The 25,375-nt window shown below is 49.4% G+C and overlaps 4 protein-coding genes across 4 annotated transcripts; 1 reads left to right on the top strand and 3 right to left on the bottom strand.

Annotated features, from left to right (window-relative positions):
- Positions 1–1,899: 1,899 nt before the first annotated feature.
- Positions 1,900–3,821, bottom strand: LOC100843299 (peroxidase 5). Its single transcript, XM_003558900.4, has 4 exons — positions 3,183–3,821; positions 2,861–3,058; positions 2,606–2,771; positions 1,900–2,510 (listed from the first exon to the last, which is right to left on the bottom strand). The coding sequence occupies exons 1-4, from the start codon at positions 3,402–3,404 to the stop codon at positions 2,080–2,082; spliced, it is 1,017 nt and encodes a 338-aa protein (XP_003558948.1). The 5' UTR covers positions 3,405–3,821; the 3' UTR covers positions 1,900–2,079.
- Positions 3,822–8,466: 4,645 nt separating this feature from the next.
- Positions 8,467–9,561, bottom strand: LOC100841302 (dehydration-responsive element-binding protein 1H). The gene has a single exon (XM_003562122.4). It carries the CDS (start codon positions 9,370–9,372, stop codon positions 8,602–8,604), a length of 771 nt encoding a protein of 256 aa, XP_003562170.1. The 5' UTR covers positions 9,373–9,561; the 3' UTR covers positions 8,467–8,601.
- Positions 9,562–21,913: 12,352 nt separating this feature from the next.
- Positions 21,914–23,821, bottom strand: LOC100840999 (syntaxin-52). Its single transcript, XM_003562121.3, has 7 exons — positions 23,421–23,821; positions 23,090–23,292; positions 22,853–22,957; positions 22,634–22,746; positions 22,459–22,559; positions 22,298–22,342; positions 21,914–22,177 (listed from the first exon to the last, which is right to left on the bottom strand). The coding sequence occupies exons 2-7, from the start codon at positions 23,137–23,139 to the stop codon at positions 22,049–22,051; spliced, it is 543 nt and encodes a 180-aa protein (XP_003562169.2). The 5' UTR covers positions 23,140–23,292; positions 23,421–23,821; the 3' UTR covers positions 21,914–22,048.
- A 110-nt stretch (positions 23,822–23,931) lies between these two features.
- Positions 23,932–25,203, top strand: LOC100842994 (nascent polypeptide-associated complex subunit alpha-like protein 2). The gene is made up of 3 exons (XM_003558899.4): positions 23,932–24,206; positions 24,447–24,580; positions 24,676–25,203. The coding sequence occupies exons 1-3, from the start codon at positions 24,014–24,016 to the stop codon at positions 25,027–25,029; spliced, it is 681 nt and encodes a 226-aa protein (XP_003558947.2). The 5' UTR covers positions 23,932–24,013; the 3' UTR covers positions 25,030–25,203.
- The last annotated feature ends 172 nt before the right edge of the window (positions 25,204–25,375 follow it).

Genomic DNA, 25,375 nt, shown 5'->3' with positions numbered 1-25,375 from the left:
CAATTTGGATTGCACAGAGTAATCAGATTGCAGTAGTAGTAATACTAGTCTAGTGAACAGAGTTCAGACATGCGACACGAAAACAGCCTGAAAGAGGGGGGTAATTAACATCAGGCTGAGCTGGCACATCTCGATGATTAGATGATTACTGTTGTCTGCTTTTGTCCGATTTATGGAGATTGGAACTTTCCTCTCTCTGCCGTGGATCGTGAGGCTCCGAAGGCGCCCATTTTGCATAACTGGGCCCAGTGATACTTCTGGCACATGAGCATCTGATGCTGTGCTGGAAATGGGTAATCAGTGTGATCTGACGGATGCAAAGCGGACGGTGGAGATTGGGCTCTACCAACAAGAGCAGTATATGTTCTTTTCTTCCATAACTTCGTGCTTGCGTGCTGAACCTGAACTTGGGGTGTGCCTTACCTTCAGCAAACACCTGATCGCCTGTAAGGCTGTATAATGGTACGTAGTACTGTGTGCTAAACAGAATGAGGTGTAAAACTTCACTCTATCATATCCAACTATATGTTCTTATCCACATCCAACTATATATCCAACTATACTGACTCTTCATTATTGCATTCCATGATTATTAAGCCACCCTTGTCCTCCTCCGATGTGCTACCACAGTGAGGTGTTGGGGGCAAGTCCAGTCTAGAATCAAGTGTTGGCTCACAGACAGTACTGGGTTGCTTCAGTTTGCAGCGCACTCCTCCATGCATTGCATCCACACTCAAGTGCCTAATTATGTGCCGTCATCGATGATCGATCGTCTCTTAATTAGTTAGTCAGGGGAAGATCAGATCGTTCTAGCAGCAGACAAACTCATTCCGGACTCGAGTGGCTTAAACGTTAAGGAGTGCCGCACTAGCCACTACTACTAGGTCTCTGCTGCTAGATCCGCGTGGAAGCTTTACCAAAAAGGAAGCATGGAAATTGGAAAGCAAAGGGGGCAGCTGGCTAGAGTATCGTTCGTGCAACTTCAGGGTAAAGTTACAGATCATCGTGATGAGAGTGGGGGCAGATCAGTGTGTCAAAGTCCAGTTTCAGTGATTGCAAATCTGTGTGTTCTCCAGTGCGAAAACGAATTAAGAAATGCACTGGCTTCCTACCACCAATCAGAGGTTCAGAACCATGTTGAGTACTAGTAGTAATTGGAAATGTGGTGCTGCCAGCCTGCACATGGTGCAGAACCATGTAAACCGTGCTAAGGAAAGCCCTGGCTATTTATAGCGGATCAATCAATCTGTCCTGCGCCGCTGTCTGTTTGACCGCAGCTGAATCAGGACCCATGTTCTTCAGAGCCGGCGTGCAAATTCTGCATGCGACCGACTGTTTGCGAGAAGAAAGAACGTGCCATGTGAGCCCTTGATTTGTGTTTACACCACGAGCATTTCGCCCCAATTTCAGGCCGCATGAGCCAAAAAAATTTCCCCTTATGCAGTAGCAGTACGCTTCACCAGTGATCAGTGCGGAGCTAATTAAATCTGCTCCGTACCAATAAAGTGGCAAAATAGCTCCATCTATCTTTGTACTCTGGCAGCCACTGACTCTCCCCAATTTTGTTTTTTTTGCCCGATCCGTTGCAAAGGTCGGTCTGCTTTTGTTGCATCGCGGCCTTTTTCGATCTTCTTTCCGGCCATCGTCGACTTTGTTACGGAGAAGGAAAAATATGCTGAAACTATAATGCATTGCTTATCAACTTCGTTGTCCGGCTGAATAAACAAGCTACCTGATGAATCTTTACGTCGACACGTGACAAAAGCTCGTACGCACCTCCTAGGCCACCCGCGCGTGACCGATCCATCCATCACCCAAACAAAGCAGCCATATAATAATAGAACCACACTTTGGCTAAAAAAAAGTTTGTGCTACAGCTTTGCCTTGCATAGTATATCATCGTTAGAAAAGAAGCTATAGATCATTGATATATTGGAGTATAGATTTCAGCGCAACGTACGTACTTAGTGCCAAAATGGGTGTGTAATTCCGTCGCATTTTCAGCATTTTGAAAGACATAGAAACAAAAAAGAAATAACTCGCAAAAAGAAAAAATGGTACTGTCTGTATGCTGTTATATCAGTTTACGACCCTGCAACTGGTGCGAATCTGGCCGTCACTGCCGGTGAGCACCCGGACGGCGCCCATCCTGACCATGGCGTCGGCGAACCTGGTGACAAACAAATACAGGTTCCCGGCATTCTGGGCCACGAGAGCCGCGGTGGCGTTGTCGGCCGTGAGGGCCTGGTCGGAGCCCAGCAGGCCGCGATGGGCCAGCAGCGCCTGGAAGTAGCCCGTGTCGAACGCGTTCTCGTCGACTGGGCCGCCGCCGCCGCCGAGGTCCATGGGCACCGTGTCGGCGCTCCCTGGCGGGCACCGCCGGGCCAGCTCCGTCGCCGTGGCGTCGTCCATGGCCGGGTCATGGCCCGTGTTATCGCTGTTGTTGTTGTCGCCCGAGTAGAGCCGCGCGCTGAATGAGCTGCAGTGCGTCACCCCGATCGTGTGCGCCCCTGAATGCAAAAAAAGAAGGAAAAAAAAGATTCAGAATCTGATTGGTTTAGTTGGGCTTTGGGCCGTTTTATATGATATGGGCTTTATAGGGTACCGGAGAGCGTGACCATGTCCTCCTGGGAGAGCCCGTTCCTGGCGAAGATTTGGGTCAGCTGGGCCACGTTTGCGGTGGGAGGTGGCAGGCTGGCCTGCGCGTCGGACGCCGACGACTCGTTGCCGTCCCTCCGCCCCGCCGGCACGCCGTACGGGCTGCCGCCGGTCTGCCATTGTCGATACGTAAGCAAATTAAAGAGACTACGGGACTTCGTTCGTTGCAGCGATTAATGGAGAGTCACGGGCGTACACGTACCAGCACGACGCTGTCTCTGGCGGCGAAGGCGAGGATGTCGGCGCAGGAGACGGTGCCGGCGCACGCGCTCTCCAGCCGCTTCTTGGCGCCGTCGATCACCTCGAACCCACGGAGCGTCCTGTTCGGCGCCGCGTCCTTCTCCGCCGCCGTGCTGCCGTTGCCCGCAATCGTGTCCAGCAGCACCGACGCGTCGCAGCCCTGCACATCATCAGCAGTAGCACATCTATCATCGCTGACATTTTGAGACAGACAGACAAGCCTGCGTTGCACTGGCATTGACATTGGCATTTCAAGGTGAAATGGAAGAGTAGAAAGTAGAAACCTTGACGAAGCAGTCGTGGAAGTGGAGGCGGAGGAGCCCGGCGGCGAGGCCGGGGTCGCCGGAGACGGCCCTGCCGACCTCGTCCCGCACGATGACCTCCGCCTGGGGGCAAGACTGCGCGTAGAACCCCAACTGCAGCTGCGTTGCTGGCGCCTGCGCCTGCGCGTCCCGACCGGCGCAGCATAGCCACAGCACCGCGGCAGCTAGTACTAGGACCGCCATGGCTTCTGTGTTTACCAAGACGAATCAAAGACAGAGCAAGACAAGTTTACATGAAGAGGAAATATATCCTGAGAGGTAGAAGAAGTAACAAGGTCTATGACTCTTAAATAGGGGAAACAGTGCATTTTGGAAATATAAGTAGCGATGTACTTATGCTGTCTTTGGAACCCGCGAGTAAAAATTTTCCGTGCCCTGACTCAAAATTTTCTAAATATGAATGTAGTGTCTAGATATATGTAATAATTCGACAACAATTTAGCGGTAGATCACAGTGACAGGCGCGCGTGGCGAAGACAGGATTAGCAGGCAGCTGCCATGTGCGGAGCTAGAAACACGGCCAAGATTTTGAGGCCTTGCACTTGGGACTAGCCATCTGTAGGTGCAGACATACGCACAGCTAGCCCGGCAAACCAGGCATGTTTCCTTTCTTTGCTGGTCTCTGCACGGTTTCCGAGGGATTTTGTAGTAGGAGTACTGGGGTCGAGTTTGATTTGGAGTCTTCAGCATCGACTCCGTGCCGCGTTTGCATTTGGGGACTACAAAAAAAAATACTGCTACTGGAGTTTGCTTGCGGATCCGGCAATGCGAGCATCTGCTGTCCGCTGTGACAACTACCGCCGAGGTGGTTTTTGCAGGGCATTTCACGGTTGTAGGATTTTTTTTGAAAAAAAATAGATAAAAAAATGGACTATTTGTATTACAGACGTGCTCCAAGTTTTGCTATTCAGATGGCATGTCTTCGTACGGCGTATTGTCACAGCATTGTGCATGCATGTGCGAGCTACACTATACCACTGTCTGTCAGCGTTTTTGGGGGGAAAAGGGAAAAGAAAATGGCTACATATAAGCGCCGCGGCGCGCATGTGAGTGGGCGACAATAGTCCACGGATGACAAAGACATGTTTGGTCGGAAAGATAGAACCAGATTATTATACAGCTGACAGTACGGACTTTCGATGACAAACTGCACAAAATACAGTCGAGGCAGAGGCCAGAGAGCACAGAATATTGTTCTCCCGTGCCAAATCACAGTATATTTCTGGAACAATGAGTATATTTCCAGATTGTAACCCTTTCTTCGTCCCTTTTTGTTTGGTTGGAAAATACTATTGTAACCCGTCAGATGATGCTGCTGCCACTAGAACTAGATCAGAGCCCAGACGACGACAACACAGATGTCAGCGGCAGTGACCGCCAAGAGAATGCACGAGCAGGAACCGCCTTCCCTCATCAGCCTGTTCAGAGACTTGAGCTTCTTCTGCGCATGCTGCACGCAAAAGCAGTTTATCTTGAGTTTAGACGTTTATTAGTCATCATTTCCTCCGTAACGAAATGAATAGAGGGTCAGAGTACAGGTTCAGAGTTCACAAGATTCAGAGGAGCAGGGTTCACTGGTTCAGAGAAAAGGATCGTTCCTCCCTTCCGAAGAAGAAAGATCAACGCTGGGTAATCTGTCCGAGGTGGCCCAATTAAGCTAAACCCAAAACATGTGGAGCTCAGCCGGCCACCAATGTCCAGATACGCATACTCCTGTTCAAGCCCGAGGAATACCGCGGATCTTTTCCCATAAAATCCTCGTACAGTCGTAGCCACGCGAGCTGACGAGGCGAGATGTAGTGTCGAACAGTGCTGTCTCCTTCCGGTCCTGTTCCAGAACGGCTTGAAGCCACAGAAGAAAACAATGCATCACTGTCTGCGTTGGAAAAATGATGGTTGCAGATGTACGTCCCTCCGACTCGCAGGATGATTCTGTTCCAAGAAATAGGTGCTACTACTCTTTCCTGCATGCCATCCGACCACAAATAGCTAGCATGGACGACGGACACAACCTAGCACGCACGCTAACTTAATTAGCTTCACTCACTGAGTGGGGGTGGGTGACTGTATACTGTACGTGACACTTGTGAGGGGGCAGGTTGTACGCAAAATTTTTGAGGCATCGCTTCTACTAGGTGATGCGGTTCCAACTCTGCTTTGACTTTGGTGGGCCCTTCGGCAGTTGGCTCACGGCTGCTACCTTCAGGCCTTGCCTCTGCCTCGTCCTGCGGCTGAGTCCATCCGGCGAGCACCTGGCCGCATGCCCGGCCACCGCGCGCCTTGTCTCCTCTCTGTACGTGCACGCGAGTCCAGCCGCCGCTCGCTTCGTCTCCTCTTCCAGGCGTCGACCGAAGCATCTCCTCCCCATCGCCACACCCGCATGCCTCTACTCCTCCCCATCCCCATCTCAGTCGGCTGTCGAGAGCCACAAATCAAGCTGGCCTGGCAAGCCACCCTCGAATTTGTTCCAGTGGAGAATGGATCTGGCGTTTTCCAAGAGATTCCGGGCTGGGGATATGGGTGATTTGGAGGCGGAGGAACAGAGGATTGAGGGGGATTGGGAATTTCGCGGGAGAGAACCAGAGCCAGATCGAGGAGGTTGGGGAAGACTTCGATCTGCAATTTTTTTTATTCGGATGGGTGGGCTCACGAACTGAGTCTAGAGCGAGCCCACGTTGGAGCACTTCTCGTTTCTTAGCACCCCATGGCCTGAGAGTTTTCTAGCAAAGCCCACGTTGCTCTTGCTCTAATTTGTTTCTGCCAATAAGTGGCGCGTGCCTTGGTTAGATATTTTGTGGCCAATATGCCAATAAGAATAGTATTAGTACAGTGTCCGTGCGTTGTCACGGCCTCTTAACACATGTGCACACGAAAATTCATGTTTATACAAAACATAACAATATAATTGGACATTCAATCAAAATGATCTCGGGGCCGATGCGGCCGTGGCCACGGACATGGCACCCAGTCCACACAGCCCGCCGGCCGTGGCTGGCGTCAGAGCACGCGGTGGTGCAGTGCACGAGGAACCGTGCGCCCTGGACCCCTTTGCTCGTCTCTTGCAATCGGGCGCCAACGCGTATCGAGAGCGGTCACCGCAGGGAGGTGCTGCGCGGGCAGTTGAGTCGTCGTGGGCGGCCCGGGAAGGCAGCGCCATGAGAATAGGAAAATGAAGGTTCGATGGAGTGTAAGGAGACACGGAAAATCAGAACATGCACGGAAATTGATGCACGGCGGACGACAACGAAGGAAACCTTCCTGCTTTTATTTTTAGGGATAGAATGAGTACCAGTCGTATGTCTTCGTTAGATATTTCGTAGCATTATGCTATGTTAGCTTGGCCTGACAATCCAATGATGTGTGTATAGTTCTGTGTAAAGTGACGAGCTTTGAATTTCTGTTCATTGTGTGATGCTCATTATGTGGCAGTGAGCAAATTTTGTTAATTTGTTGAATTGCATAGGAGAAATGTATATTTGGTCCCTCAATTGGCAGCAAAGTCTAGAAATGGTCTTTGAACATGAAATCGTATAAATTTGGTCCCTCGATTGATAAAACCGGAAACTTTTGGTCCCTATCTCAGATTTAACCGGTTTTGACTCCGTGTGGGGAGTTCTTCCTCTCGAATTTATCACCATGGTGTCAGGTTCCTCCTAGAATGACCATTGGACTAACAACTGTATATATTTGGTCCTGCATCGTGGCATCCGGCGTGGAAAACTTTAAGGGAAAACCGGTTCAACGTGAAGTCAAAACCGCTTGAATTCGGAAGATGGACTAAAAGTATTAAGTTTTGCCAATTGAGAGAGCAAATGTATACGCTTTCGAGTTGACGGACCATTTCATCGTTGATACCAATTAATCACCATTGACTATGCATATGCATATGTTATTATTATTTTAATCCAGTCAAATCACATAGCGTCTTAGTGGTGATTAGCGAGTAACAAAAGCCCAGACCCATAAGTGATGAAAAGACTTATCATCATTGATGACAGGTTAGTAACGAGTCATTCAACAATCAATGTTTAAGACTACTCGTCGGTACTAACATGTTCTACTAGTCTCTGACATGCTAGCGAGTAAATGTAGATACCTAAAAGTGTCTAGATACTAATATTTTGATATTTAATATGGGACGCTAGCTGCTCTCTCCGTTCATATTAAGGACTCAAATTTACTCAAATGTAGATACCTAAAAGTGTCTAGATACATGTAATATTGTAATATTTTGATATTTAATATGGGACGCTAGCTGCTCCCTCCGTTCATATTAAGTGACTCAAATTTACTCAAATGTAGATACCTAAAAGTGTCTAGATACATGTAATATTGTAATATTTCGATATTTAATATAGTACGGATGGAGTACTGGTTTTAACGGGAGAGGCGGTGGGGCCGGCTGTCTCAATATCTTATGCTGAACCTTATCGATGGGCTTTCCGTCCACTGGATCCTCGGATGCTCACGAGAGAGACGGAGCAACGACATTCGACGATATTTAGGCGAGAGACTGATGAGATCAAGGTGACGAGAGAGTTGCTGGAGACGAAAGGTCAAAAGGATTCCCTCCCTAGCTATGTCTCGATCGATATGCATGCAGCGCCCGAGAAGCAGAGCCTATATAGCGGCGAACATACCATATATGGTGTACACACTAGGATTAGGTTAATTAACCCAGAAAAGGACTGATTGTACGTGAGCCTACTTGACGAGAATAAGAGGCCCTCTAGAACCCAATAACGTCTCCATTAGCCTGAGGACCATCACTAGGCGATCTCCATCGGCCCAGTGGCCTGCAGCAGCAGCAGCAGCAGCTGAGTGGTACTGAAGATTATTGCTGGACAGTGACCGGGCAGCAATTAATCAGACGCACAGTACGCCAACCGGAGCTTGCCGGAAAATATCTAGGGTAATGGGGGTTGGCCGGGGACGAGGTGGACGCTTGTCGCCCACATCTTCTTGATTACACCTCTGTAGGCCTGATTACCCAAGCGTTGAATTGTCTCACCCTTTTTTTGCCTTTTGTGGTTACCAGCACTTGAAGCCAGTGTGCCCTCTTTTGGACGGGAAGGAACCATCATTCATCTACTAGCTAAGCTAGGTCACTCTACAGTACCACCATTAGTGGAGGATCGCCGGTGCTGAATGTCTTTTCTTGTTCTTTTTTTGTACGGAGTAGGTTAGATTAGATCTGCGCGCGTTTGATTGAGTCTAGCTAGTATCACGGGATGACATGATTCGATTCGTGTAAGGTTCCTCTATTTTATTATGCATGCCAAATCAGGCAGCTAATTCAATTTGGTCCATGTGTGCATCCATGGAGCCAAATTAATCAAGGTACATACATATACATACACACGTACATATGTCGTCGATCTCAGTAACAACTCCAGAGGTCGGCGTCGGCTCCGGCGTCTCGGCTTTCCCAGCACGCCCCGGCGTCCGGCGGCGGCTCCATGAGCAGCCCCCCCGCGAGTTCCGTGTAGTACATGTCTAGGTCCGTTTCGCCGCAGATGTCTTCGAGCTCGAACATGCCGTCGCTGCCCATTGCCGCAACCGGCACCTCAAAATCAAACATGAGCATTCCTCCATTGTTGTTGGCACGAGCTAATTGGGAGGACGTCGTCGCCCAGGAGACCGCAGCCTCATCGAGGTCGAGGACGGCGGCGGCGCCATTGGCGGCGGGCTCGCGGCGCTGGAAGTCGGCGACGGCCGCGACGGAGGCGCGCCGGACGCAGGAGAGGTCGGCGGCGGCCGGGAGCGCCATGATCGGCACGTCGAGGAGCCACTCGGAGTCCGGGAAGTTGAGGACGCGCGCGCCGGGCGCGGCGCGGAGCATGAGCATGGCGGCGTCGTGGGCGCGCGCGGCGCACTCGGCGCTGAAGTACGTGCCGAGCCAGAGCCGCTGGCCACGCTTCTTGTTGCAGGAGCCGGTGCCGGGCACGCGCACCTCGCACACCCAGCGCCCGGCGCGGCCGCGGCGCCGCACGCCGTGGTACACCGGGTGGCGCGTCTCCTTGAACTTGGTGCGCCCCGCTGGGCGCTTCGGCGGCGGCGGCGGCCATGGCGCCCCGGCCTGGCCGTTATGCGAGGAGGAAGAGGACGAGGAAGAAGAAGTGAAGCTCATCCACTGGCAAGAGCCGTCCATGGCTGTTGATTGCTTGCTGCCGGCGTGTGGTGTGTGAGGAGATCAGGACTGAGTACTGAGAGGAGATCGGTTGAGCTGAGCTTGAAGGGTTTATAGTGGTTGTGTGGTGTCATGTGGAGTATGCTCTTCTTATAGCTTTGCGTGACGCGTTGAAGGAGGATGCAGCCGGCCGGTGACAACTGACAAGGCAAGGCAGACGCGTGAGGTTCTGCAGCATTATTTACTTGAGCGAAGCCGTGTTTTTGGGCCTCCATGGGCTGGGCGAGTGGAGCCCAATCGCCACCCAAGCATAAGAGTGTCAAAACTTTCTCAAAGGATGTGTTTCGTTGCCCATGGCATACCCCGCTCAAAGAAAGAGACTGGAGATGACAGCCTAACGGTTACTCCCGATTCTAAATTCTTGTCATTTTTTTGTTCCAGCTGATCATCTGACAGATCCGGGCAGAAACGTTGTTCTTCATTGGGTGCACAATAGAAGTAGCTAGTTATAACGCAACGAGACATTCTAATACCAATATGGATTTCATGGTGCAAAGGAGTACCGAAATGAGGCCTCTATCTAAGCTTCAGCGCTAGCTAAAAGAATATTCTGCCCCATATACCGAAAAAAATATAACGATCATACCAGAAGTAGAACTTATTACGGTAATAGATATCTTTTGATTAGAGAATACAACAACCATCATACGAGAGCTTGGCATATGTTCTCGATCGTGGCCTTTGCTGGGGAGAAGAAAAACAAACGCTGGAAAACAAAACGAAGAGATTGTTCCGTGTTTTTGGGCCTCCATGGGCTGGGCGAGTACGTGGAACCCAACCACAAGCAGGAAGGTGCCGTTGCTCGAGTAGGAATAACGCTGCAGAACCTCACGCGCCTTTGCTTCGTCACCGGCTGGCCTATGCACCGCGCGCCCCCGACACCTCACTCTTCCCCGCGTCACGCAAAACTATAAGAAGAGCACGCTCCACACACACCGCACAACGACTGATCGCTCTGGCCGGAATTACTCGTCGCACATTAATTTAGTTTAAAGTCCGCCCGAAAATCAGAGTTCCTACCGATTTCGTACTGCTCGTCCCTCATCGGCGTCTTTGCATATTTAGGGCCTCCACAATGTGCCAAGCCAAATACGGCTGAGATTGTGCAGTTTGGCACCAATAACATATGAGCATTTTTTTTCCACAGCGTGTGCGCTGCTAAATTTTGCTTGTGTGGGTCCCATCTAGAAAATAAACAGTAGTACTGCTATTTGCTTTATCTCCAGCCACGATTCGTTTCACACCATGGCGAGAGAGAGTTCGTAGTGGCATCAGTCCTTCAACCCATTTTTTAATGTTTTGGCTCAATTTGGCACAGAATCATGTAATTGGTCCGGTTTCAAAATTTTAAGATTTGGCACTGGCCTCACAATGTTGAAAAGATGTGCCAAATGCCAAATAACAATTTGGCACCGCTATTTGGCATGGAGGCCCTTACGATGCGCTCGTACGCACAAACTAGGGAGCCCTAGCTGGCGTGCCGTACAACCTGCTCCCTCTCAAGTGTCACGTACAACACCGTACAGTCACATGCACAGTACATCGTCATTTTTCATCGCAGAAAATGATACCTCGTCATCTCACGTGGCCACAAGGATTTCGGAGAAAGATCCACAGGATCCTCTGTTCAAAAAACTAGATAATACCCGCGTGTTGCTGCGGGACTATTGTTTTCTATAAATAGTTTGGAAAAAGATGCACAAATTACATGAGAAATAGAAAAGTAAAAACCATCAAATTTATATGTACTCGTCTAGTCATATGCAAATGCCTGCACAAATACATTTTGGTACCAACATAAAACATAAATTTGAAAATGCAAAATAAATACACTTCGGTACAAATTTACAAAAAAATCAGCATTAAAATGGCATTCATATCTTTTTTTTCGAAAAGGAGGGAATACCCCCGGCCTCTGCATCAATCGATGCACACAGCCATATGGCATTCATATCCTATCAATGTATATGTGTATTCTAAATAAGAATAAACTGGATAAGAAAAATGGATCTTTTTATTTTTGAGAAAGTACCGATGTCAATACGGAGATGCAGTTTGGGCTAAAATTTTTAGGAAAAATGAATTCGTCGTATTCAATTTACGGAATCCAGCCTTGAGCTCAACAAACATAATCTCACGCTTCATAAATTTAAGAATAAAAAATAAACATAACATGTATGAATCAAACTTGTTGCGGTCAATATCGATATTGACAAATGAAAACTCAGATAAAGCAGCTTGCTAACCTCCGAGTCCTCCAAATATCATGGTTCTTAGCCACTCCTCAGGTCAGGTTATGACTTGGTTCTTCCACCATGCTCCTCGGAGGAAAACAAAGTAACAAACAATAAATGTACACTGCAGCGCTCACGGAGCACCTCGTCACTCTCGGTATCCACTTCTTAGATCCCCAACCATCTTTTGTACTCTGTGTAGTGTCAGCTGGCCACTTGCTGCGTGCGTGTTCTTGGACGCATTGAGACACATTTGGATAGAACAACCTACCTAGCTGTTGCTGTTGCAATCTTGAGCGGGGGGAGGAGAAGAAACAATGGCGCTCTGACTCTCCACGACGTTCTCCCTAGCTTCCACGAGGCTTTCTGGGCGTGCTGCCTCACGAACACCATTTAGCTGTTGACTGTTGTACCTGGGGAGGAGGACACCTGCCCGTATGCGGCGGCCTGCTAGGGCGGAGGCAACTGGCCCCACATCTGTGTCGGGGGAGGCGCCTGGTGCAGCGGAGGTGGCGCGTACCGCTGCAACGGTCTCCAATTCCTCTCCGAAGTTCCCCAATTTCAAATTTTTGAGCTCCGGCCGCCGTCCAAAATGCGGCCTCCTCGTCGTCGCTCGGAGCTTCCCTCTCCCATGCGAGCTCTCTCTCCCTCCCGATCTTTCTCGCAGGCCTCCAATATCTCTCCGAATGTCTCTAATTTCAAATTTTTAGTTAGCTCTGGTTAATTAACACCTTAATCCCCTTGTCAATGATTAGGCTAACTATTTTGCTTTGTTTGTTTTCTTGTGTATTGTGTTGTAGATCGAAGGACCTTTCTTGGATGTACGCCAAGGAAAGAATCAATGCTCGATGGATAACCAAATGGACGGTTTTTTTTGGAGTCGCGAAAGGTGATATGGAACGAAAAGGACTTGTGATGATGCGTTGTCCATGTCGCAAATGTGGAAACACATGCATGATGAAGCCTGAAGATGTTCAGATACACGTGCTGGCATCGGGTTTTGTGGAAGGTTATTCTCGCTGGACTTGTCACGGGGAGGATGCGGCTGATGTCGGTAGCGGTAGCGAAGATGATGATGTCCTGCGGTATGATCTGGCGAATGATTCCGAGGAAGAAACAAGGGTCGATGAGGAGGCTAATGTGGAAGGTGAAGGAGCTCCACGTGGCAGGATTGCCGAAATGCTAGATGACCCATACCTACGGGAGCAGCTGGAGGACCCCGAAGATGAGCAGAGTCTGCTCAGTTCAAAAAATTGTTGGAGGACGCAAACACACCCTTGTATGATGGAGCTAGCGAAGAAAACAACGTGCTCGAAGTGACGCTTGAACTTTTGAGGCTGAAGGCAGCATCATGCTGGTCAGACAAGGGCTTCACGGATTTGTTGAGTTATCTTGCTTCGGTTTTTCCACAGCAAAATAAGTTGCCCAAGAGCACATACAAGGCGAAGAAAATCACATGCCCGCTTGGATTAGATTGCGTGAAACATCATTCATGTCCAAACGACTGCATGGTATACATTGGAGAATACGAGAATCATGAGAGCTGGCACATATGCGGTGCATCGAGATACAAGAAGAAAAACGCCAGAGCTGGCGAAGACGATGGGGAAGAAGTGATGAAGGGCAGGCTGGCAAAGACTGTCTGGTATCTTAAGGCAGGTGGCCGAGTTGAGCGTTGGATGCAGAACGTTAAGGACGCGAGGTATCTCGTCTATCACGATCCGACGCAGGCTGCATTCGATCCTGACGGGCACTACCGTGTGGAGGAAGCTGGGGTCCTAAGACACCCTGCCGATGGGACTTAGTGGAGGAACTTCGACATGGCATTTCGTGATTTCGGGGCAGAGCCCAGAAACCTGAGGCTCGCTCTCAGCACTGACGGGATAAATCCTTTCGGAAACATGAACAACAAGCACAGCACCTGGCCAGTGATCTTGTTTGTCTACAAGCTTCCTCCATGGTTAATCATGAAGAGAAAGTACATCCACATGTGCATGCTCATACAGGGTCCAAAGCAGCCGGGAGCTGACCTAAATGTGTATCTGTAGCTAGTGAAGGATGAGCTGAAGCAGCTTTGGAACCCTGGCAGAGTGGTTTGGGACGCAAATAGGACGGAGTACTTCACGATGAGAGCATCGCTTCTGACCTGCGTGCATGAGTACCCCGCGAATGGAAATACTTCATGCCAGGTGACAGATGGCTACAAGGCCTGTACAAAGTGCGGGGGAAACACGACATCGGAGAAGTTGACCGCTTCATCCAAAATTGTTTACATGAGCCACCGAAAGTGGTTGGATGCTAAAGATCCTTGGAGGGATGACAAGGAAAGGTTCAATGGGAAGAAGGAGCACGGGACAGCGTCAAAGGAGAAGTCTGCTATGCAAATCCTCGAAATTGTGAACGATCTTGAAGTTGTCCCCGGAAAGATTGCTGCGAAGAAATATAAGGAATCTGAAGGCATCGTGTGGAAAAGGAGGTCCGTATTCTGGGACCTGGAGTGCTGGGCACATTTAGAATGCCACCACAGCATAGATGTCATGCACGTGGAGAAAATGTATGCGACAGCGTGCTGGGTTTGCTGATGAACATTCTAGAGAAGACGAAAAATGGACCCAATGCACGGAAGGACCTGGAACTCATGTCTACCAAAAAAGAGTTGTGGGGGCAAAGATCAAGTGTTGGCAGCCGACAAAAATGGTTTCGTGACGGTGACCATACGGTGCATTAACGTCCCATCGAACTACTCGTCGAGCATCAAGCATCTAGTTGACATGAAGAGTCACAAGCTATCTGGCATGAAGTCTCATGACAACCATGTCATACTCACTCAGTTACTTCCAGTCGCAATCAGAGGTATCATGGAGCCGCACGTAAGGGAGACAATCATAAAACTTTCTGACTTCTTTGACAGCATCTCGCAGAAGTCAATCAACGTTAGACGATGCTAGATACTGAAGGATAGTATGATACAGATTCCGTGCGAGCTCGAGATGTTCTTCCCTCCATCATTCTTCGATATCATGGTCCATCTAATGATCCACATATGCGATGAGATCTTGTCCCTAGGGCCCTCGTTCCTGCATAACATGTATGGCCCTGAACGATACAACGGGGTTCTGAAATGCTACGTTCGTAACAGATCGCGTCCGGAAGGTAACATCGTGGAAGGCTTTAGGGCAGAAGAGTGCATCGAGTTCTGCACGGATTGGTTGGCCGACCAGAAATCAATAGGTGTTTCCGAATCACAGCACAACGACAAGCTCGATGGCGAAGATGGCCTTGGACATACATACCTTAATGTCTATGGAAGAGGAACGGAAGCTGACTTTGAAAGAGCACATTTGGTTGTGTTGCAAACTGTTGATTGCTGCCGGCCTTATCAGGAAATGCACATGGAACAACTGCGAAATGAAAACCCTAAAAGAGGAGAAGTCTGGATCCACTGAGAGCACAATAAAACATTCGCAGCGTGGCTGAAGAATTATTGGTACGGCAGGGAGACGACCAATGTATCAGAAGAGACGGTTGCATGTTTGTCACGGGAACCTGCTTACCACGTCTCTACTTGGTAATCATATGCGATCAACGGTTATAACTTCTACACTGCGTCTCAGGACCGTAAAAGCACGTATCAAAATAGTGATGTAGTCATGACTTCTGAGACCGCGACCGACAACAACAGCAAAACCAAAGCGTTCTTTGGCGTTATCGAGGAGATCTGGGAATTGGAGTACTCGATCACAAAGATCCCAATGTTCCATGTAAGATCGACCAAAGGTGACAAAGAAGAAAGTCACAGGTTCACGATGATGGTGCTACCTCCTGAAATCCCTCGTGAACAAGTTGACATTAGAAAAATCCCGGCAAGAGAGGAACCATGGGTCTTTGCTAAACAATGCGAGTAGGTATTCTACATAGACGACCCGGAAAATAAAGGCCGTGTCGTAGTAAAAAGAGGAAAACGAAGCATTGTTGGAGTGGATGGAGTTACTTCACAAGATGACTACGAAGGTTTCCATGATCCGACGACCGCCACAGATGACGAAGAAGCGGAACACACGATATTAACGAGGAAAAGGAGAGGGAAAAGAAGAAGTGATGGGAGCGAGAGCGAGAAAATACCACAAACACCCTACCTCAGAAGCAGTTATGCGAGGAGTCAAGTTATGACTTACCGAAGAAAGGAGAAGCACTAGTAGTCACATTGTAAAATATACCCGTACTGAATTTTAATGCAAACTTTGTACTAAGTGAAATTACGTGTGATCGATGTACTTTTATGTATGTATGTTAGTACATGGCTTTGTCACTCCCAAAAAAAAACTAGACAAAATGCATGAATTTATTCATCAAACTTCAACATTTTGATTTCATCTATTGAATGTGACAAGTACATGTCCTAAAACACTCAAAAGGACAGGTTTTAAATTTTTTTAAACGTTCCTGTAATTTAAATTGGTACAAAGCTCAATAAGGATGGGAACACATCAGTAACGGTCGCATGGTTACACGCCCACTCATCAGTAACGGGCGAGTAACAAGGCGCCCGTTATTGATGTGTTGTTGGGCATTTCTCATAGGCACTCATCAGTGGCGGTCGCGTTGTATCCCGACCGTTACTGATGATTGAGGGAACATCAGTAACGGTCGCCGCCCTTATCCGCCCGTTATTGATGATAGTTGGCTATATAAAGGAACACTTAGAAAATTTTAGAGTCATTCGCCTGCGCGTCCTCCCCTAATCCGAGAGACCAGCAGTGGGCGCTTCCCTAACCCTAGCGAAGCGCTGCCGGATTTTCGCGCGCCGCCGCCGTCCACCCCGCGCTGTCCCGAGCCTGCCGACGGCCTCCTCGTCCTCGCCTCCGTGCCGTCTTCCTCCTCCGCCCCGAGCCCGTGCCTCCCCGTCCTCGCTCGGAGCCCGCCGCCGCCGGCCTCGTCGTCCTCGTCCCCGCCCGAGCGCCGCCACCCCGTGTCGTCCTCCTCCCCGACCCCACGTCCTCGTCCCCAAGCCCGAGCGCCGCCACCCCGCGTCGTCCTCTCCCGAGCGCCACCACCCCGTGCCATGCCGTCTCCCTCCTCCCCTAGCCACAGGTGCGTGCCTCTGCGTCCTTCACCTCTGCCTCCCTCCCTCTCCTCTGATTTAGCTTGATTTAGGGTTAGGGTTAAGATTAGGATTTGTTCCTGTTAATTTAGGGTTTGGATTTGTTGCTGTCAATTTAGGGTTAGGATTTGTTGCTGTTAATTTAGGGTTAGGATTTAGGATTTGTTGCTGTTAATTTAGGATTAACATTGTAGTTTGTAGTAGTAGATAATTTATATCAAATTAGATGTACATTTCCCAGCACACACCAGGGCATGTATACATTGTGAATTTGATATAGTATTGAGTTAGATGGGCACACATATTGTAATAGCTAATTTGTAACATGGATACATTTTATTTACCATTGTGAATTTGATATAGTATTGAGTTATAGAGCATTCTAGTGAGCACATTTTACATGATGTTTTATACATTGTAATATATAGCACACATGAGTATATGCATTTGATAATATATAGCACACATGAGTATATGCATTGTAGTTTTTTATACATGTAGTTTTTTATATGCTATACATGTAGTTTTTTAGATGCTATACATGTATTTTTTATATAGCGGTTTTCTATGCTATTTTGGAGAATTGAGTAATGAATTGTGGGCCCGACCATCATGTCGGGTCATTGGAGAAGGGGCCGGCCATCGTGCCGAGGGGGTACATATGCGGGTGGGTTTTTATGCAGGTTTCGAGCTCCTACTAGAGAAAATTTGCTAGTTTTTTAGCATAGGTCATGCTGAAATTTTCGGCCGATATATATTTGATGGTTTTGATGGCATAGGTATGAAATGGGCAAGAGTAGCCAGAAACCAGTTCTTGATCGGGAGGAGGTAGATCGTGTCGATGAAGAGTCTTCATCATGAGAGCAAATTGCCAGCTCTGGCTCAGGTAGCTCTCGTTCAGAAGAGCGCAACAACGAGCGACGGGTGGAAGAGAGTAACCCGCAACCTTCTGAAACTCCTGCTAAGAAGCCAAGGAAGAAGACGCCGAGGGGGAGCCACAACTTGAAGGAGTTCTGCTACGTGGTCACCCGGCACTCTGAGAGAGGCCGCTCGGAGTCGCCTGAGAGGGCACAGAAGGCCTTCACAACGACCTGTGGAGACGTTGCACATAAGTATTGCAAGATCACCACGAGTGGAGTGACATCTCTGAAGTCGTTAGAAACACGTGCATCGCGGACGTTGCAAGGAGGTTCCAAGTCACTGACGAGTGGCGCGAGCGATTCCTAGCGGCCGTCAACATAGCAGTGCGCAATGGACTTGCTAATTGGAAAACCACCGCTAGAAAGTGGATGGACAAACCCTACGAGATCATGAAGAAGAAATGGCTGTCGGTAACTGATGAGGCCGAATGGGAAAAATTTAAGAAGGAATCATCTGACCCTGACTTCATTGCGAAGAGTGAACGTATGAGGGCGTTGCGCTTGAGGAAGCCCTTGAACCACATGCTAGGGAGTGCAGGGAAAGAGGGGAAGAAGAAGGTCTGGTGCAAGCAGGACCGAATTCTCGAGGCGGCAGGCAGGGTACCTCCAGTGCATGATATGCTGGAGGACCAACGTGCTAGAGAATATGCACGTCAGCACATGACACCCGAGGAGTGGGTGGGCATTGAGCCAATGCAGTCGCCTGTTAAAAAATTTACGGTAAGGGTTCATGTGCATTTATTTGTTTTCGACGTTAATTATGACACTCCTGATCCATATAGACTCACGTCCTGTCTTATATGATAACAGGAAAATGTCCACAAATGGGAGGAGAGCAAGAGGTCAGAAACCTCCGACAACTCCGTGCAGAGCAAGAGGTGGGAGTCGGCTGTGACCGCTGGCTTGCAAAAGGCGGAGCACACGAGCCGTGTTTTAGGGGAAGGCGAAGGGGCCTGCTGGGATGATTATTTCCCGCCTACTCCGAAGCGAAACAGGGTCCAGAAAAAGCTCCCCGCTTCTGCTGAAATAATAGAACAAGCTAAGGCGGAGGTGCGAGAGCAGGCATCTATCGTGTCTCAAGAGGTGTCGCGGGAATATGCAGTGCAAGCGTCCATCATTTGGTGTCGGCATTGGCCAAAGACCAGCCCGCCCTTGACGCCATACTCGGGGGAGGAGTGGAAGTTTTGAGGAACCTCCTTCCTCCTCTTCCTCCTCTTCTCCCGCGAAAGAGCACCCCGCTGAAGAGCAGCGCCGCCTCCGACACACGTATGGACGACGAAAACACCTACACCACAGGTTACAGCCCGGCTCCTAACATGGACAACCCCCCCCCCCCCCCCCCCGCTAGCCAACCGGACCCAAGCGAGGGCATCCGGGATAACGATCCGGGTCCGAGAGACAACATCCTTGTAAGCATCTTTTCAAACTCTTTTTCACTCCTTACCTTCATGAATAAAAATCTTACACACATATGTCTTCTTCTTGTTACGCGCAGGCACCGGTGAAGTGTCGTATCCACGTTGACAAGCCTGGGAAGTCTATAGGCGCCATTGGCCACCTGATGCCCAGACAATCACCGCCACTGGTGCACGGCATTCTTATGAACGACGCACAAGTGAGTGTGATGGTGGACTGTGTCGTCGAGGAGCATCAGGATTATGCTATCCCGCTACCTCCGGAGGAAGGCGTGGATATCCTAGGCGGTTGTCCAAACTACCGCATTATGTGGCCTAAGAGCTTGGTATCTCTCTACAACCAGCGCCGGTCCTCTATGACTCCATCTCCCTCCGCCCACAAAGGTACTTCTCATTCGCCGCCCGGCCTTTCCCCTAGGATACTTCCTCCTGTCGATGCCGGCGGAGATGAAGAGCGGGCAATGCCGATGCCTGCACAGCTCAAAGATAGCCAGACCACAGGGTCGGCACAGGCTGGAAGCGTCCCTCCTACCTTCTCTCTCTTGGGTGCCGCTGAGTCCATGGGTGGTCGCAAGATCGATGACAAGTACAAGGCAGAGGAGCAGAAGGCATGGGACAATAAGAGGAGGCGTAAAAAGAGGGGGCGTGGCGGCAAGACCATCAAGGAGTCCTCCAATGTCACTCAAGATGAGATGCACTATGTGCCTGACATAACTGGAGTCTGGGAGGACAATAGGCCTGACTTTCTCATGAAGAACCTCCGTCAAGGCCAGAGATTCGAAGACGGATCCTATTTCGTGGCTAGGAAGTTTGACCGGGTTCTTATTTACTATCCTGGAAGACCGATGGTCACCGAAGATTTCCTGCGTGCCGTGTCCAGAGAGATGCAAGAGCTTCATCAGTTCTACATGCAAGCATCAGCTGGTTCTCAACAGCATGCCCAACAGATTAATGTGAATCCCAAAAGACTATGTCTTCTTTGACCAAGAAATTGGGAACATTCAGGAACGTCCTATCACCTTTGGTGTGGAGTTCAACGTACTGTTCCACCTCTTCAACCGCCAAAAGCTTGATATCAACCTCTTAAGGCTGTGGTCTGACTACCCAATAAGAGAACTGCGACGAATGGAGGTCAAAAAAGTAACCATTCTAGACCCCGCGATGTTCAACTACGGTGACATCGGTATTGAGCCAGAAAAGGATGCCTCAAGAACCCTTACATCTAAATACTTGGTGGCATGTCTCGAGAAATACGCGGACCACGACTTTATCCTGTTTTTCCTTAATTTGGAGTAAGTTCAATTTTATATATGGAACCGTCTGTTTTTTCTAATTCAGTCTTTCTTATACACCCTTAGATACTAAAGTTTGTTTCTTTTGAAAACAGAGACCATTGGGTCACACTACTCATTTGTTTGCCTTGGTCCGTGGTGTACTACTTCGATTCACTACTTCCGAAGAAGGGTGTTCGAGGTAGGTTTTGGAAACCCATCAAATCACTTATTAACACTGCCTGGAAAGTAGCGACCAGGAGAAAACTAGCTGGTAAAGGCTATAAAGACGAGCCTCACCACAACCACAGGTTCCCTTGCCAGCAACAGCCGTCTGGCAGTGTGTTCTGTGGCTACTACTGCTGTCACATCCTTATGGAGAATGCCAGCATGTTCAAGCCTGGGTCAAAGGGGTCAGTTGCGGCGATGAAAGAGTACTAGCGGCCCCGAATGACAATGGGACACCGACCTAAATGGGTCGTGTATAACATTCAAAGGAGTTCGCCCATCTCATCAACAATGAGGTCATCAAGCATAGTGGGGACTTCTACGAACGCGTGGAACAAGTGGTGTCTAGGGTTCACCCACAACATTAGGACCTAGCTTGAAGTGAGATACATTTGTATTCTTTATATGCTTCTATGAAATTTTGACACTTTGTAATTATACTTCTATGAAATTTTGACACTTTGTAATCAATGTCGTGAAGTGAGAGACTTTTGTATTCTTTATATGCTTTAAATGATGCAGCTTCATATACATTTGTATGGTTTAAATGATGTGATGTGATGTGCTATGATGTGATGATGCGGCTTTATATGTACTTTTATGTGCTGTGCTGTATATACAATCTGTGCTGTGTTGTATATACAATTATGTGTATTTAATTTGTATTTTCTGTGGTTTTACTTTTTTTTTAAATACCGAAAATGTATTAGTGTCGGTCGCTCGACCGACATTGATGTGGCAACGCGACCGCCCTTACCATTACTGATGTTGATTTTTGACCGTTACTGATAAGCCTTTCTGTAGTTGTGGTAGGTTGAGGCAGTGGGGAAGATTGAGCCATTGAAGGCAGGTCTTTAAAAGGAAACACGCCTGTTCGGTTCCTTCGTCGATTCAGGAGAGTAACCGTCGTGACACGGAGTAGATGCAAGATGAACGTGGGAACTGGGAAGTAAAGGAACGTGGTTGAGAAGAAGAGGAAACCGCTTTCTTTCTTTTTTCTTTTTTGAGAAAAGAAGAGAAAACATCTACGTGGGAGAGAAGAGGAGGTGCACTGCTAAAGGCCCACGGGTTCTGGTGGACTTGGTCGGTTGGGAACTTGGACCGGGCGCTGGCAAAGTATGGAACGGGACGCGGTGGGCTGCGATCTGGATTCAATGTGGGCGATGGCGAAGCTTGGGTCACGGAATCGGGATCGTTCAATATCGTCGTCGATGGCGCAGGGAAAAATGGTGACGTGGCTTCATGAGAGGCTAGGAAAATCAGGCAGTGGGATATCGATGCAGAGGCCACAGAGAGCAGAGAGTATCGTTATACCGTGGCAGAGCACATTATATTCGTGGGATCATTTTTTCTTTCGACAATGAGCTCGAAGATACACTTGACACCGAGTATTTCCAGACTGTACATGTACATGGAAGCCCCTTTAATTCTTCGTGGCGCACGGTATATCAGTCAGATGATCGTGCCACTAAAACTGGATCAGAGCCCAGACGACGGCAACACAGATGACAGCGGCAATGACCGCCAAGAGAATGCACGAGCAGGAACCGCTTTCCCGCATCCGCCTGTTCAGAGACTTGAGCTTCTTCTGCGCACGCTGCATGCGAAAACATTGGATCCAACAGGTAACTAATTAGCTTAGGAGTTTATCTGAAATTTTGGTCATCGTTTTTGTCTCTAACCAAAGGAACGGGAGGTGTCGAGGGAAGTGAATTACCTGCAGTTGGTGGGCCGTCTCCTCAGTCCTGTCGTCCAAATCATCCTGCAGTCAATTAATGTCCACACAAAATGGTTTCAGTCAGAGCCAGCCAAGTCTAGTATATAGTATAATAAGATTACAAAAGAGATTGAAGCGAGAAAGAAAGGTTGATGGTTTACGATTAGCTTGGTGTGCAGGTCCAGCTCCTCGTTAATGGCCAGCGCGATGTGCTTGGTGCTGGCTATCGACTCCTCCAGCCTGTCCAAGCTCTCGTCTTGCTCTGCATCAACATCGTCGTAACCAAATCAGCAAATGAGTAATTTATTTGCTTACAATCAGTTAATGAGATCCTACTTTTCATGACGGTCCTCTGCAGCTCGACGATCTCACGGTCCTCCATGTTGGCCGTGCTGCTCACGTCGATCGCCGCGCACTTGTCCAAGTCGCTAGGCCCGAGCAGGTCGTTCCTGAACAAGATTCAGCCGACAGGGTTCAGAGTTCAGAAACTGCTAATTTTCAAGAAAAGGCAGGGTTCAGAGAAACTGCAAAGATGATCGATCATCGTCAGCAAACCTGTTGTTGGAGGAGTGCTTCATGGTGAAGGGCGCCGCCGCCTGCTTCACCTTGTCGCTCAGCGCCGAGAAGCTCTCCCCCAGCTTCCGCATCTCCTTCAAGCTTCTGCAATGCGCACACGCAAACCCTTAATTAGTTTCCTAAATTACTTTCGCTCACCAATTAGTAGTTGCGTCCAGAGCTCAAAATCAAACTTATGGCTGTTACTGTACGTAGCAGGTTGTATATGATGCGTACATGTGTTGCTTGCTTGAGAGCTGGGAGAAGTCCTCCTGCATCAAGCTCATGCGGGTCTCGAGGATGGCCACCTAGCGCCTGATCTCGGCCGTCCGGCGCTGCAGCTCCAGCCGCATCGACGGCGGGACGGCCTCCCTCCACCAGCCTCTCCGCCTCCTGGAACCGCTTCGTCCATTGCTCCAATGGGGACGACGTCACATGCCCTGCAACTCAAAAAAAGAATTAGCACACGAAAACAACTCAGAATTAGCACGACGAATCGATCGCAATGTGCTTTCTGTATCTCTGGACGAGATCGAAACTGCGAAAGAACTCGATGGGTTAGATTAACCTTTGGGCGGAAAGGTTGTCATCGGAAGAATCGGGTTCGACCTCTTGTTGTTGGACATGATGATCGGTTACGCTGCAGAATCAGGATGAATTACGGCAGCTAGCAGCAGGCTAATCGTTGAGTCTGTCCCGCGGTTTTTTTGCGGGGAATTAGCGCTTGAGTTCGTTCCGGCGCGGCTTGGAGATTATCGGGGAAGAAGCTTACGGGGATCTTATTGGGGAAGCACAGATGTCGCATATGTTGTTGCCTGCATGGACATGGACGGTGGTGTCTTTCTTTTTTGCTTTTGGCGTCCTATTCCGAGTCCAACCAAGAGCGGCGGCGGGCACGACGAGTAGGCTCCGGTTTCTTCAGGGCCTCATGGGGCGTCCCGGTTTGGATCCAACTGGACCCTCCGCACTACGGCCCATCTGGAGCGATTACGCACGGGATTGGGCCTCCATGACAAGATGTCTGAGTTAAGGAAGCCCAGCCCAATACTTTGCTCGCGGATAGATAAGGCCTTGGGCGGGCGACGGTCCCTCCCAATCTGCTCTGCCCCGGCTCTCTGCTCTGCTTCTCCCCTCCCTCCTTATCCTCCGCTCACACACAGCATGGTTAGCGAGCAGACGCCTGCGGCCATGGAGCCGGAGCTGGAGAGCGGCGACGCGACCACGCCCGTCGCCGTCGTAGACGTCAAGGCCGAGGACGACGGCGCGCCCGTCGTCGAGGACGTCAAGGAGGGCGGCGACGAAGACGACGAGGAAGAAGAGGAAGACGATGATGAAGAAGACGAGGAGGACGACGGTACTTGAATAACGCACACAGCAATTCCTTAATTACGCCTCTGGTTCCCTCCTCGTTTTATCTTCTGAAATGGTCTGCAGTATAGTTTGCAGCAACAAACTTAATTTAGTTACTGTAAATTGGTGTAGAGCTGTTAGCTGAGCTAGATTAATTTGTAGATACGGAGATATGGAGTAGTAGTCGCTGACTTGCAGTTTTTGTTGAATTTGATTTGGTGGCCCCGAACGACGGTGAATTAAGGCGAGCTAGGTGTGGCCGGGATCGAGGGGTCGAAGCAGAGCCGGAGCGAGAAGAAGAGCCGCAAGGCCATGATGAAGCTCGGGATGAAGCCCGTCACCGGGGTCACCAGGATTACCATCAAAAGAGCCAAGAACGTACGTTATTAACTAATCCAACAAATTCCACCGATTTGATTAGCTCGTAACTTACATTTATGTGTGAATCTATATTCTCTGTGTTGTGGTTCCAGATACTGTTCGTGGTGTCGAAGCCGGACGTGTTCAAGAGCCCGACGTCGGAGACGTACGTGATCTTCGGGGAGGCCAAGATCGAGGACCTGAGCTCGCAGCTGCAGGCGCAGGCGGCGCAGCAGTTCAGGATGCACGACCTCAGCAAGGCCATGGCCAAGCCGGACGGCGGCGCCGCCGCCTCCGGATCCGCGGCCGCCGAAGAGGAAGAGGAGGCCGTGGACGAGACGGGCATCGAGGCCCGCGACATCGACCTCGTCATGACGCAGGCCAGCGTCTCCCGCGCCAAGGCCGTCAGGGCGCTCCAGGCCCACGACGGCGACATCGTCAGCGCCATCATGGAGCTCACCGCCTAGGCGCCTAGTAATTTCGTCTTTCTTTCTGCCGCCATCATCGTGTGGTGTGTTTCTGCAATTCTGCCCCTGGATTGATTTGTGTCAAGTTCGTTCTTCATTTTGCGTTGGTTGCACCATGTTTTCAGCTTCCAGAATAGCGTTGCATTTTCAGTGGTCGGAGCATGGCTTTGTAAGTGGCGTCTTTCCATGGCCATTAAATTCAAATGCCACCAGCAATCGTTTTTCAAATATAATCCTTCTGTTTCTAACTGTTATCTGTACAATTGTGCATGCACTCACTCTGTTTTTAAATATCTGTACATGGAGTGCCTTTTCAAACCAAATAAGCTAGATAAACAAATTGATG

The sequence above is a fragment of the Brachypodium distachyon genome, chromosome 1 (genome assembly GCF_000005505.3).
Source record: "Brachypodium distachyon strain Bd21 chromosome 1, Brachypodium_distachyon_v3.0, whole genome shotgun sequence".
In the NCBI taxonomy this organism is placed as follows: domain Eukaryota; kingdom Viridiplantae; phylum Streptophyta; class Magnoliopsida; order Poales; family Poaceae; genus Brachypodium; species Brachypodium distachyon.
This window is presented reverse-complemented; position numbering and strand designations above follow the sequence as displayed.